The sequence below is a fragment of the Seriola dumerili genome, unplaced genomic scaffold (genome assembly GCF_002260705.1).
Source record: "Seriola dumerili isolate Sdu_G_001 unplaced genomic scaffold, Sdu_1.0 BDQW01000110.1, whole genome shotgun sequence".
Taxonomy (NCBI): Eukaryota; Metazoa; Chordata; class Actinopteri; order Carangiformes; family Carangidae; genus Seriola; species Seriola dumerili.
Window position 1 is genome coordinate 10071087 of NW_019174365.1, and position 14897 is coordinate 10085983.

Sequence of the window (14897 nt, forward strand, 5' to 3'; positions counted from 1 at the left end):
TCATTGCTCAACAAGACATGCACGGTTTTCATTTAGATTTCATTGTAATTTAAATGCACCAGTTCCCGCTTCAGCTATACATTTTAAAATTCATGTATAGATTTTTATTTACAGCTGAACAAGAAAGATCATCTTAAGAACCGCCACTTTCCTGTCTCAATAATATGAAGAAAACATCCAGAGAAAGACATTTGGACAATGCTTTATGAAAAGCTGTTTTATTATCCATTTAATAACACCTCCATGAAGACAATTTGTACAAGATACATCACATTCTAAAGTGCACGAATACTGTACAACGGAAAATGACTTAAATACGCAGGAAAAAAACAGGGGAAAAAAAATATCACATTTGTGGAAAAAAAATGTATAAATTGTAAAAATAAAAGAAAAAGGGACATGCTTTTTCAAAAACAACAATCACTATGCATGTTTCTGCTCAGGTATGTGAGAGGGGCTGGCCTGGGAAAATAACCTTGTGCAGCTTGCTTGGGGGAACACTAAGCTTTGGCACCTTTAGAGAAAAGAGAAAAAAGACATTAACAAGGAATGGAGAGCACTCAATAATAAACAAAAGAATTATATATAGTTTCAATAAATACAGTCTTAGGGGCTTGTGTAGAATGCATAATAACCCATGCCTTTTGGGTTGTCCTTGTTGTACTCCTCCGTAGTCAAGTCCTCACACTTGATGGTCGGGGAGTTCTCTGTGCTTGAGCCCCCAGGAGACATCCTGCGCCTCTTGCAGACCATGGAGTACACACCAGAATCAGTAGAGTCCACCGATTTCAGTGAGTGGGACGTCTCGATCCAGGTTGAGGCTGCCGGCGCGCTCTCCTCAGGCAGCTTGTCTTTAGTGGCCCCCAGCTGGTCCTCTGGGAAGGCCGGGGGGCTTGGACGCGGGGACCATGGCAGGCCCGTGGTCATCTTGCGCTGGTAAGTGCTTCTGGTGCCCCAACCAGCAGCCATGGAGGCGAAGGCCGAGTCTGGATAGTAACTGAGGGCGTGGGACGTCTGCAGGGACAGGGGCTTGATGCCATAGGAGAGCAGGCTGCTGGTGGAATAGTCATTGTCATACGACAGATCCAGCTTGTTGGAGCCTGGCTGTTGAACTGGAGGGACAAACCAGCGCTGGGCAGAGGCAGCAGCGCTGGCGTCCTCACTCTGCGGGGAGAGGAGGCTGTTGGTTTGGGGAACAGCCCGTTCCCCCGTGTAGAAGCGGTTCTGAGGCAGGTTGTTGACAAACTGGTCCTGAAAGAAAGGCTGCATGGCGTAGCGGGCCCCAGGCACAATTTGGGTGGAGCGTGGGGAATCTGTAGGGGATGGAGTCAACCTGTCACTCTCCGGGGCTGTGTACATCCTGTTCAGCAGATGAGGAAGAACACACAAACAAAAAAAAAAAAATTAACCAGCTGAGAAAATTCAGGGTCCAAGACAAGTATCGAAGTGTGTACCACAGAAAAAAACAGATCAACCACACTGCTCAAAGTGCAAGATACGTACGAGTCATAATTGTCCCGGAAGCCTTTTGCAAATGGGTTGTGATCTATCTTCAGCTGTGTGATCTAAAAAACAAACAAACAAAAGACATTATAATCCTGCTGTATATAATACTCTATATCTTAAAGCAAGTAACTAAGTAACTAGTTTTATTGTTCTGACTCTAAATAGCAAAATATATTTTTAATCAAACAGAAAAAATTCTAAATCTTACATCTGTGTTCTGATAAGCAGTGACGGCTATAAACTGGTTCTCTGGGAAGGTGAAGGTTTGAGTTCTGGCCTCGTTGCTCATGTCCTCCACTCCGTCTTCTGTCACCTCCACAATGTGCAGCCGAGGTTGGTATTTATGAAGCGACTGCAAGACTATCATCTGCAAAGGGAAAATGTGTGATAGTACGACGCTGTGCATTTCAAAAACTAAAAAGGCATGAGATGCATGTCTTTTCGATTCAATTAAAGTGGTGGAAAAACTTGCCAATAAATATCATTAAAATATGGCAAATCATTCTTTCAGTGTCATTGTATCCAAATAATAATTTTGGAAAGATTAACTAAATAATTAATAAACCCACAACCAATATTGAAAACACTGGTCCATTTGGCAAATATTGAATTTGAGCATGTCAGAAATCAATATCTAACCTGTGTGTTGTTGTTGTTGGCCCCTTTATTGTTGGTCAGCTTCAACTTGCCAAAAGAGATTTCTTGCCTCATCCAGTGAGCACCGGTGTTTGGGGATTCAGGATGAACATACATCTTGTTACCTGAAATTTAAATAATGTAGTCAGTGAAATAAACAGAAAGGCTGTATCTAAACATACATGTTGTAAAATCATACACTGTTTTTTTGACATTTTCTTTCCCCGAGACTGCTTATTCTTCTTGTCACTTTATTTTATAAAATATTGTTATTTACATGAAAATACAATGAAACGTGTTCCTGTAAATTTTCTGTTTTGGATATAAAAACATTAATTGATAGCAGCTTAGAGAAGAGCTTATGATTTTTCTTTTTTTTTTTTTTACAATTTAATATAATAAAATTCAAAACCTAAATAGTTCTGAAGAAAACTTCTTATAATTTTCCATTTACATTAAACTCTCAAATGAAGAATGAATTTTTTCAATGTATTTAAAGCTATAACTCTTTACAGTACCAGTTATTTAAAGGCCATATTAATAACAGCAATGTCAAATCAAAATGACTGAATTTTTGCATTAAAACATTCAAAATCAAAATCTGTCAAGTTGTTTGAAAAAAAAGAAGAAAAAAGAACATGCAACTGTCTTTATTTCCAAAACAATTCAATCTATATTTAATTTATCTTTACACCCAGATTTGATTCTGATATCCTCAAGATGTCGTGACTGCAACACGAGCTGCATCCTTTCTATTAACGTTATATCAATTTCTTTCTATTTGCCAAGTTAAATACGTGTATGTTAATTGTCTAACTCACCTTGCATATTATTGTCTGCTTTCCCACAAGTGACCCACTTTCCTCCCTGAAAGCGCCAGTGATTCGGGTCAGCCAAAACAATTTCTACAAAGACATTGTAATGGGCCGTGAGGTTGAGTCCAGTGATGTTGAAACTGAGGAATGGGAACATCCGTCTGGAAAAAGGCAAACAAAACTAATTAACAGCTGTGCTCATAAAGCAGGAGAAACTCTAAGACAAACTGTTGCCAGTGAAATGTCTTCATGTGTTGCATTTTGCAGAATGAAATGGCCTCAATTTTTTTTTTTTTTTTAAATCAGTGTCATTATTAGGCTACATATTGCGTGCGAGTGTATTTACAATTTACCAGAAACGAAATTCTTGAAATTTAAAAAGACCAAACCTGATTAAAAAAAAAAGAAGATATGGTTCGTGTGCTAAACATTTTTGCTCGTGCGTAAAAAGTGGGGAAGAAAAATGATCCCCGTGTGAAACATGAAGACTAAAGGGACTAACAGGTGATATATATATAATAAAAACAACTAACTCATATTCTGGACGATATTTCGTCGTATTTTTTAAATGAGACCTCCGGCAGCGCATCTGCTTACCTGCCCTGTTTGGTGATGATCATCTCGGTCTGGTGCCGGTGGAATTTCAGCCACAGAGGCCGGTTACACAGATACACCTGCGCTCTGGCTCCGGCGGCAGACCCCGGCAGAGACATGGAGCCGATACCCGTCCCCGTACCCGGATAGGAGGGGTACAAACAGCCCGGACCCTGGCTGAACTGGTACCCTCCGCTGCTAAACTGGCTCCGGCCGGTGCACACGGACGAGGAGGAGAAGCCTGTCGGCGGCAGGACGGATCCGTAATGAAGTGAAGCCGGGTACCTGGAGCTGCTGGACCCTGTGTACACCGACCCGGTCTGTCCTGCATAGGGAAAGAGGGAACAGGGGCTTGCCATGTCGGTACTCGCCTGGGACGACGAGATGAAGTATCTTTCAGAGCCAAGTTCGTCTATGTTGTACCGCCGACCGCTCGTCAGCTCGTCCTCACCGAGCACCGGGGAGCCTTTCCTCCCATCGGGCCCGGTCTTAGTGAAAGTGTCCCCCTCACCCAGCATCCCGTTTCCCACCCCGCTCAGGTATTTCTTAGGAGCGCTGCTAGACTCTGATTCCGTCCGGTCGACTTCTTGATATTCAAGCTGCGATGATGGCCTCGGGCTGTTGTTGGCACTGTCCGACGAGGAAAGGTTGTAAAAGGTTTTGGGTAAATTGATGCTAGAGCTGGGAAGGATGTTCTCTAGCTGCATTGTTATTAGATCTTGCAATAAATAAGAAGAGTTTCTAGAGTCCAGAGAGTGAATCTCGGCCGAAGAGGCGACACAGCCACCGGCGCCCTGGTTGCTTCTGTCTCTGCACGCCTCCCTCCCTGACGAATGATGGAAGGAGGTGAAACCTTCTCCTCACTTGAGGATTTTCAGATCAGATTATGGGCTCGACGTGGGATGTTCAGCGGTTCTTATAAGATGTAGTTCTCCACACACCCAACTGATTGTCAGCGTGGGGGGAGGAGCTTTTTGGAGAAGCATGCAGGGGCACCAGTCCTGCAGCCTATGGTTTAATTCAATTACAAAGTGTCTGGTAGAAATAACACCAAGAGAAACTTGGTGTTTATTTTTATTCTCATATCTCAGGCCTAGACATCTTTCCACACGGGCAAAAGCAAACATTTTCTATCGTTTCACAATACAGTAAACGTGTAAATTATCTTCGGTTTGTTATCGACTTTAAGTGAAACATAAGGCGGAGACGATAAGCAGGATTTCTCCGCATTTGACCTCAAATACTAAACACAAAATAACCAAGTGTGTCGCCTGCCACGAGTCCTGAACCCCAGCACATCGTGCACAGTCACCTCTAAACTTTCAGCTTCGGCTCCAAGTCCCCTCGCCCAACACAGCAGCAAAATACACGTTCAGATTTGTTAGATTACTTTCACTCACTCACCCCTGAGGATTTACCCTCGATTAACAGCAAAAAGCGAGACCTTTCCCCTCACTGCAAACACTCCCAACACCTTAAAAAAAAATCACATGTGCACCTTATTTCCTATAATTGGACTCCGCCGCCACTTCCACTTCCAGGTTCTCAGTCTTGGCTCTAATAAAATTCTCAACTGTAAAAACTCACTAAAAACTGATAAAAAAAAAAAAAAAAACAACAAACATGTATCTGATATGAAAAAAAAAATTCCCTCTCTTTTAATTATTATTTTGTTTTGTCTCTGTTTAAGAAAAGTCCAGTAATGTCAGTGGACTTTTATTCCAGGCAAGCCTTTTCTTCCCTTTTTTCTCAATACATTATTTTGTTGCCAGGGTTTTATTTCTCTTCAAAAAAAAAAAAGTTAAGTTTATATTCCCCCCTATTTTCGGTCTTTGTTTTTTTTTCTTTAATACAATGCTTGTTAAATTTTTCATTAATTCACACACAAGAAAAACGATCTTTATCAATCAATATATGCTAGATTACATTAAAGCCTCCTATTGAATTACAGGAAACATGAACAATTAGGACAAATGAGACGGATTCTCTGATTTAATTTGCTTATAATAAAAATATGAACCCATTTAAATTTATGTGAGGCTCTGACTGTTTGAATGCAGTTTCATATTGACAGGCCACTTGATGAGGTTTCTGAAAGCAGGCGAAAAAAATTCTTCCTTTTTTTTTTAACATTCGGGGGTCGTGGTGGGGTGGGGGGGGGGGGGTTCCGGGGGGTGTTTAACTGGAGAGAGCTGCCGTGATTAATTGGTGGCAGGGGGTGCCCAAACGGAGAGACAGGATGCACTATGACACTAACACTGCAGAAGTCTGCGTGCACGCGGAGGCAAGATGAAAATAAAGACTGAGGGAAAAAAGAATCACAGCTGTAAAAGTAAATGATCAAAAATGAAACCTGTTTATTGAATGTAAATTAATTTTGAATTGCCGTGAGTCACACGCACACACACACACACACATACACACACACACACACACACACACACACACACACACACACACACACACACACACACACACACACTCGGAAAAAGCGAGTGGAACAGATCGAAAGCTCCCGAAACCAGAACTAATCAAAGAAACATGTCGCACAACAAACGCTGATCCTGTACGCAGGCGTTCATGATGAAAGGACTTGTCAGCGGTGACACAGGGACAGCGCTCTCTAGTGACTGATCGGGATAACTGGATAACTTTCCCCATCCTCATTTATCTGAAAGTAACTTAAGACTGTGAAAGAGCTGCACGCTGCAGGCCGTCAGCTCTCACTTTTTCCACTTGTATCTCACTTTACATCATCTTCAACTGCAGTGAGCTCAGCTTGTGTCTGTGTTTGCATCTGTGTGTCTGTGTCTGCGTGTGTGTATGTGTGTGTGTGTGTGTGTGTGCGTGTGTGTGTGTGTGTGTGTGTGTGTATGTGTCTGTTTGTGTGCGCGCGCGTGCCTGTGTGTGGGCAGTTTGTGCATGTGCGCACGTGTGAGTCTTGAAGTAAGCTGGAGGGGGAGTAAGGGGTGAGATGAATTTGGGGAAAATGGGGATACAAATCTGTGAAAAGCTGAGGGAGAGTCTCGGCTGGAGGCAGATTGGCTCGTGTCATAAATGGGACAGTAAAGCTGGCAATTGGGCCATCAGGGGACCAGAGCTACATGCATACAGCACACAATCTGTCAATCAAGACCGAGACCCTCCCCAGATTACTGCACAGAGACGGAAACACCAAGCATATGACTACTGAGATCAAGCTTCTTCTTTTTTTCATTTGATTTAAAGCAGGCTCCATTATTTACTCTGACCTGTCTCTCAACAGAGAATCTCACTTATCTGCAGCATAACCAAATCCTGATTTTCACCAATCACCTGCTTTTTTTCTTTTTCTGCTCTTTGCAACAAACGCAGCATTCCTCAGGGAAACCTGTAAAATGATGCTGCTGGAGCGGCTTTTGGGTTTTGTGAAATAGGGTTACTCTAAGCCATTAATTCCATTTTAGCTCTATCTGTTGTGAATGCCTATTTTTCTATGAATCCCAAAGGAGTCGAGTGAACACAGTTGAATGCAATAGTCTAAGTCGAGTTATGAGACTCATCATGGGCCTGTGACGTTGATCTCGAATTGAACATTATATACTTTCATGTCCCCTTCTCTCTCTCTCTCTCTCTCTCTCTCTCTCGCCTGCTCTCAGTCACACACACAAACACACAGCAGAGGTGCTGCTATCTTGACTCACTGTTGCTACAGGCTGTCACTCTATGGTTAGAGGGTAAATCTATATATAGTTCAAAAGAAACTGCATTTGTATTAGAAGGAAAGTCAAGCATGTCACACCTGAGCTGTCATCGCCTCATTAGTACAATGCTGCCAATGGCTTTTCTTATATAATGGGCCCTTGCATGATCAGCAGCTGATTGATGATGTTAAGGGAAGTAATGCTATTAACGAAAATTTGGATTTCATGCCACCTGCATAGACACAGCCGCTGTGATTCTTTACAATCTGTCATTGAGATATGTGAAATTTCCTTTGTATGAATTATTTCACAGCTGCTCCTGTACTTTACAGCTTTGTTTCACAGATGATTACAAGAAAATCCCAGAAAAACAACCTTAATGTTATTGTTTTAATGGCCTCGGTCTGAAGAATGTTAGTTTTCCAAAACGACCCCAAGACTGAATGTGATTTACAGGCCACCTATAAATAAACTAATTCCAAATGAGGTGGATGTTTAGGTCCGATTCATAAAGGAGCTCCCACTTGTGACCTGTCAGCATGTTTCTTGACCACCTATAAAAGTCCAAGTGTGTCTGAGATGACCCTCTTTGGCCCCGGGCCAGGGCCCGCGCGACAGGGGGAAGGGAAGTCTTACCATATTGTTGTCAGAGTAGATCATCAACAGAGCACATGAAAGGAATACATTCCAGGTTTTATGGGCCAAGGTGGCTGCTGAAGCCTTTGCTCCGGAGTGAATTCATGTACCCCATTGCAAGGATTAATAACGCAGGTCTCATTAGAGATCCTCGCCACCGAGACCCCTGGAGGGAGGGTTGCTGGGAAAAGAAGCGAGTGCAATGTGCACCATGCCAGCGCCGTGCTCCTCCGCAAATCATCATCCCGAAGAACATTTTTATTGGAAAGAATTTATTTCACAAGTTTATCAAAGATGTCCCCCAGTATATTTTCCAGTGTGTGGGGATTGCTAACATTTAATCAAAGCAGTAGTCTTTACACAAGGAAAGCTTATGTTACAGACATGCTGCTGTCTTCAAAGATACGAAGGTGACAGCTTTCATGAATTTCCATTTGGGTACATATTGCTTTCATCAATTACTTTCTCTTTTTCTTATTTCCCTGTCTCCACCATTTTCTTCATGATTTAAACAGCACAAGGTTTTTCCCTCCAGATTAGACAAGACGAATCTGTATAAAATGAGGGTTTCACATTTTTGTCGCCATGCCTTTTGTCTTTTTTACCTACTCAAAGAACATTAGAATATGTAAAGTATATTCATGTTTGATGTCATGTTGGTTGTTCCAGATGTCATTCCGGCAGAGCAAATTATCATGAAATGAGAATCTTCCCCATCTGCAACCAGTCAGTGAGTGAAACCCGCGGGAATTCTCTGTCTATATGCAGCGCATTTGAATTCCTCAAAATACATTAAAATACGCCAGATAGCATAAAACCATCAGATGCTGCTTTGCGTCATATCAACAGATAAGTCTCAGTGTCAGCATGTTGCTGCATGCACGCACGTACGTGGTTTTTTGTGTCTGGCCTGCGGAAGGATCGGTGGATTATTGCAGAAATGTATCTGGGGATATTTGAGCCCAATACTTTGGCGATGCGCAGGTTTTCAGGGGGCAATGATAATCCATTGTGTTAAGACAATTCTTAGAAAAATAAGGTGTACTGGCTGCATTCAGGGAAATAGGATTGAAGCTGCACTCACTGTATTTGATTCCCCAATGCATGATAACATGATTTTTGGATTACTGCATTACAGAAAGTGTCACCCAGGGCCTGTGGGAAAAGCAGCAGGTACACAGTACGGAAGCAGGGTGAGTTTCAGGTGCTCTTCTCATCTGATTTTTATCCTCTTATACAAATAAAGAAACTATTGCAAGTAAGCAGCCAAGTAGTAACGTTTTCCAGATGTTGAAAAAACACAGAATTAATGCACATAACTGCAGTTGAATCTTTTATATTTGGATTTTTGGAGGCCTTAGAAAAAAAAAACCTGCCCATACCAAAGTCATTGCCCGCAGCAGGGAGTTAACTACAGATTTTTTTTTCTTTGAATTGGGTAAGCAGATCACTGAACTGATTTTGACACATCCACCCTTTTACTTTCACTCAGTGTGTCGTCATGAGCAGAACATGAAGCCGACGACGCCAAAAGTGGATGGTAGTCCGATGGCCCGAGTCTCACCCCCATCCCCTTTTTAGCATCAACCTTTGTTGACCCACTTCTCCCAGCCCATCCTCCTGAAACACCAGAGGAATTGACATAAGGGACCAAAGCAAAATAGCAGGTGCTAAAAGTTTGACAGCGTAGACTGGATATATGTGTTCCCTGGAACGTGAGGTGTAAGGGAGGGTGGCGGAGTTGTATCGACTCGGCATTAAGCCTCCGAGATAACACGCCCTCTCCAACAGGCATACTCTCTTGGCTGAGGAGAGTTGGGGTGAGCTGGGGTGGGGAGGGGAGGGGAGGGGGAGATGGTCCCACGCTTGGGCTCATCAACCAACCAGCCACGGCCACCAAGACACAGCAACCCGACCCAGCTCACCCCTGGTTCTCTGTCCTTTCCCATAGCACTATTACTGCCAAACAAGCTGGGCTTTTATCACATTGCTAACCCTGACTCAGAAACTGCATTTCAGAAGGACCCTTTATTTTTTTTCTCCACTTGCCTTTTTTTTTTTTTTTTTTTTTTTTTTTGGACAGGGAACACAAACAGATTTACACCACAGGAGTATTCTGCTGCTGCTCCTGCCTCAATGTGGTTAAATCAGTGAGTCAGAAGTGAGAATGTAGAGTTTTAACACTTCTCTCTCCTGGTATGAAAGCTTCTAGAGCGACACAGAGGAAAGCCCTAACTGACTTACTGTCTACCAACCAGAGGCATATGCTAGCGGGAGGGAGGTTATGTAGACATGATTAATGGTTTAAGGTTGACCCCCCCGGTGAAATAGTGATGTTGCCTTGGCATCTTCAGTCTGCTCTGGGGAGTAGAGACTACATTCACAGTGCTAGAAGGCCCTCAGATGCCCCTTTCAGTCAAACAAAAAATATCATTGCAGCCCCCTTTAAGGCCTCATTTATCTGACTACTGGACACATTTAAGTCAATATTATTATTTCTTTTTATTGTTTTGTGCAATTATATATTGAACTAGTTGATGAAATGCCAAATTATTCACTGAAAAGGCTCCTATTTTTGTTCTGGAGAAATGCATCCAGCAGCCATTAGATATAATTAGAGACCACAGAATGCTTTTGTATTAAAACATTTGCAGCAATTTGGCAGCTGTATAATTTAGATGTACTGGGTCATGCCATGCACATACATGGAAACACACACACGTGCACGCACATGCTCACACACAATCATATACACTTGCCGGTGTGTATGCACACACGCTCATATATGCCCACACAGAGGGACCTCAGTGCAGCGGACACCTTCAATATTGAACCCAGACCTAGGCCTGGTCTCTGTATTTACATGTAAATGGTCTACAACAATCTGCGGCCCCTTTCGTCTGCTTCGTCCCTCCAGCCGTCTGGGCCTGGGGAAGAGAGCTGCTAGTCAGATGGGGGGGGGGGGCCCACATCAGATGGGCTCCCGCGGTAATGGAGCCAAACGCTTCGAAGGGAGAGGGAAGAGGCTGCCTGCCTGGCAGCCACTGAAACAGCAGGGACTCCCACATAGCATGGAAGTGGTCCATGGTTTGGTCTCCTTCTCTGACTGGAGAGCAGGGGAGAGATGTAAAGGACTGAGCAAAAGGCCTTTCTGTCTACAGATGAAGACCAGAGCTGACAGCCTTTAAGGGGAAGCCCACTCGTGTGTGGTTTACAAATAAACTAGGTGGGACTATTCAGTCCGGCCTCCTCGAAGAGGGCTCAGAACCTGGTCTCCTCTTTGTGAGTAGAGGTGTTATATTTGACAAGTGTATATGTGGATGTGGAGGGGTGGGTGTCAATGATAAGAAATTACGAACAGCAGTGAGCGTGCATGTCCAAGTCACATGGTGGAGGGAAGGAGCCTGTCTGTATTTGTTCCTTATGATCGTCTGTCAAGTGTTTGTGTGTCCTTCTGTGCTGGCGGGTCAGATATGGTGGAGGTCTAGACACATGGATGAAACATTCTGTCTGACGGGGGGAGCGCTTGTTTCGAGGTTCATCCGATGGTTGTAGACCTTGATAGAACAAACCAGCCGAGACCCGTACCCGGTGTTAATGGTCCAGACTTCCTTTCTGGTGTATGTTGAGCGATTGAAGCCACTGGAATATTCAAACTTTTAGCTGTTCTTTCACACATGTGTGAACACACACAGTATGGAATGAATGGTTTTAAAGTGTCTGGAGGAGTCAAAATCAAATTTAAACAACTAAAATGCAAGTTTATTCACTTGGCATGGCAATATTTCATGAATTTTAGAGATACTAGTGGACAGATTTAGTTACCTTTGGACAGAGCCATGCTAGCTGTTTCCTCCTTGCATTCGACTTTTGTGCTTAGCTAAGATAACCAGATGCTGGTCCCAGCTACATATTTACTCTGCAGGCATGAGAGTGGTATCGCTCTCATCTGACTCTCAGCAAAAAAAGGGAACAAGCAAAATTCTCAAAATGTTGAACTACTCCTTTAACTTAGTAAAGTTAGAATTCTTTTCAAGGCATTCTTGCTTGGTGACACAACAATAACTAACTGTCCTTCACAGCTCTGACGGATGCATCAAGGGGATCCCCAATGATGGCCAACCTTCGGTTCAACAGATGATTTGGCAGAGGACACACCAGGCTAATATCTTCCACCCCTGGTGGAAGAATGTTCCCCACCTCTTCACCAGCACAATGAGTGATCACACCTTTAGTGCAGAGGCAGACAAAAGGGGAGCCCCAGGCTGATGTGGTCTTCATATACATTGGTGTGTGTGTGTGTGTGTGTGTGTGTGTGTGTGTGTGTGTGTGTGTGTGTGTGTGTGTGCGCACGTATGTGGGTCTCTGTGTTTCTACTGTGTGCCCGTGTGTGTGTGTGTGTATGTGAATAGCTGTGTGGGGGACAATGCAACACGCTAAACCAATGTGGGAGGTGTGAAGACAGCGGATCTGTTGCAGTCAAAATGAACAAAGAAGAAAACTGCTTTAGCTTTTTTTTCACATCATTGTGAAATTTCAATTAATTATGTTCATTGTTAGTCTTTTTGGTTTTGCTTTTTCCCTATAGTTGCCAGTTATTAGATGTCGGGGGCTCTCCAAGGAGCCCCTGAGCCCATGTGTCTCCAATCTCAGTTGCATTGCCACCTGGTATACACAGTTGTTTTAAATGTTTAAGCGTAAATACAATACAATAATCTCAATGTAAAGAGATTTTTTTGCACTATAGAGACTAGATATGGGGAGGGGTGGGCAAATCAGTGTAAAACCCATGAGAATTCTGGCATTTCTCATTTTGCTTTTGGAGGGATTCACGTAGGTGTTGGGGACCGAACCATGGTTTATTTCACCTGTGTGGTTAACGATGGTTGATTGTGACTCACCCAGAGCTGCAGAGGATGTGAGTGGGTGGTCTCACTCTACCGTAAAGCTATTTTCTCTTTCACTTTATCAACTGGTTTTCACTGAGACTAATTCAAATTCACTTAGAGGGAATTGTATTTTAAAGTTGAAATTGTAGTGACACTAGATTATTGCTGTAGCAGGTGTGTTTCAAACATGTTTCAGATTATAAGTGTAAATGTTACACATAATGAGTGAATCTACTGCCCTGCCACTGGAGCATGAGAGGGCAAGTGTAAATGATTGTAGGGAGTAATATGGAGCCTTGATGTTGTATAGTATGGATACACATGTTTTGTACTGGAAACCTCCATTAATATCCACCTCTCTGTCACACTGAGAATGACACCGTTCTGGTGTGATCTTGACTGTAAGTGGTTTTTCAGTTTTATATAACATAGCTTAATATCATGAATACTGTGAAAAAAGGCAATGATATGTTCGATAAAATGGTTATTTGACACTTCTTCATCGCCAAAGCTCGAAAGACCTTTTTCACAGCAGACATTTTGACTTGTCAGCACAGGTGCTACTAATAACACGGACAATGGCTTGGTTCTATTCAAGTTTCCCAAGAAGCCATGACAATATGACAGCGAGCCAACACGCGCAACACAAAGTCTCTGAAACCAAGGCAGCTAAATGATATTCAGCCATCAGTAATTTTATTATTTACACTTTTCCTACTGTAACATGCCAAAAATGTCCCTTATGGAAAAAGGCCTATAGTCAAAAGTCCAACACTGGAGTTACTGTTTGCATCTGAAAGCAATATTACCTGTCATATTGGTCTTTGAGGTAACTGACCTGAATTGCTCACTGGTATTACATAACTAACTCATCATGTCATCTGGTGCACTTACAATATGATTCATCCACTCAAGACCCTGTGCCAACAAGTCGCCTGTCAGTCACCTTTAAGTCTGTGGCAGGTGGTGTGACTTCTGTGTTGGCTGCAGTGAAGGAGGCAACGCTGACTGGAACCCTGTTTGCTTTATCCAGCTGTGTGTGTCCTGCTGAAAGATCCCTGCACGAGAAGCTTCACGTACACTTTTCTGTAGCGACAGCGTATCTGACAGTATGGATGAGGGTGAATTAGAGGTGAGAGAGAGACGATCACACACCAGGTCGCAGCTTTGCCATCGGCTCTCACCACTGTGTGACTTTTTAAGATCAGATACATAGTTCTAATAAACCTGGCGTAGTTTAGGAAAACCTGAGCTGAAGCCCATCCCAGTTTGCACCGCTGACTTGTGACATTCTGCCAGTCTTGGCAGGGCCGTCATGGCTTGGGTAGGCAGGCATTAGCCAACTCATGCCAATTAACAACGTTCTGCTCTCTACCCTTTGTTGCTTTGTGATTCTTACATTAACCCCCCCACTCCACCCCCCCCCACCCCCCGAACACTGCCTGCATGTGAGCTACCTTAGCCGTGACTCCCACTGCAGGATGAAATGCGTGCGTGCATGTGTTACTGTATGTGTGTGATGCTGTAGCCTGCTGGCCTTCCTCCCTGCCGAGGCCAGAAGGCACGCTCCCCCAGTCCTGCCAGCTTCTCCACAGTCTGGGGCCACTGATGTCAGAATGGCAGGAGCTTGTAGGCGGCTGCTATTAGTGAGTCCTCTTCACGCCGGATTCTGGAGTTCCATCAGCTGGTTGTGTAACTTCTTTCGTGTGTTAAGGGGGGGGGGGGGGGGCATATCTGTGCTGTGTGTGTGTGTGCGTGTGTTCAGGAGGGGGGAAGGCGTGAGGAGCTAGGGGTAAACTTTTGGCTCCGAGCACAGCAGTGTGAGTGGACCTTCAGCCACAGCAATGACATGATATTAAGCTAATATCAATCAGTAAGTTAGCTACATCTGAGCTATGTTTTTACTCCAATAAGTATTTTGAAATAAAACACAGAAATGATTTTGATAAGTACACCTCTGAACAGCTGTCCTCCCCACTTCTGTGTTTATGGTTCAGTCCTGCCTCCTGTATAGAGCAGCAGCAGGGGCGAACCATCACATTTGGTGCCCAGCGTGGGGGCGGTTGGTGAGCTGTCGAGCTCCAACTATCCCATGGAGCTTTTCTTCTGTCTTTTCAGTACAATTTTGACTAACCTCA

The 14897-nt window shown here is 43.6% G+C and overlaps 1 protein-coding gene across 2 annotated transcripts; it reads right to left on the reverse strand.

The window, feature by feature from the left end:
* Nucleotides 1-205: 205 nt before the first annotated feature.
* On the reverse strand, nucleotides 206-4428 carry LOC111223079 (eomesodermin-like). 2 transcript variants are annotated; one of them, XM_022747100.1, is made up of 7 exons: nucleotides 3555-4428; nucleotides 2964-3118; nucleotides 2146-2267; nucleotides 1715-1873; nucleotides 1504-1565; nucleotides 642-1360; nucleotides 206-514 (listed from the first exon to the last, which is right to left on the reverse strand). In XM_022747100.1, the coding sequence occupies exons 1-7, from the start codon at nucleotides 4256-4258 to the stop codon at nucleotides 501-503; spliced, it is 1935 nt and encodes a 644-aa protein (XP_022602821.1). In that variant the 5' UTR covers nucleotides 4259-4428; the 3' UTR covers nucleotides 206-500. The 2 variants fall into 2 exon arrangements, with proteins under 2 accessions (XP_022602821.1, XP_022602820.1); XM_022747099.1 differs by having other exon boundaries at nucleotides 206-1360.
* Nucleotides 4429-14897: the final 10469 nt, after the last annotated feature.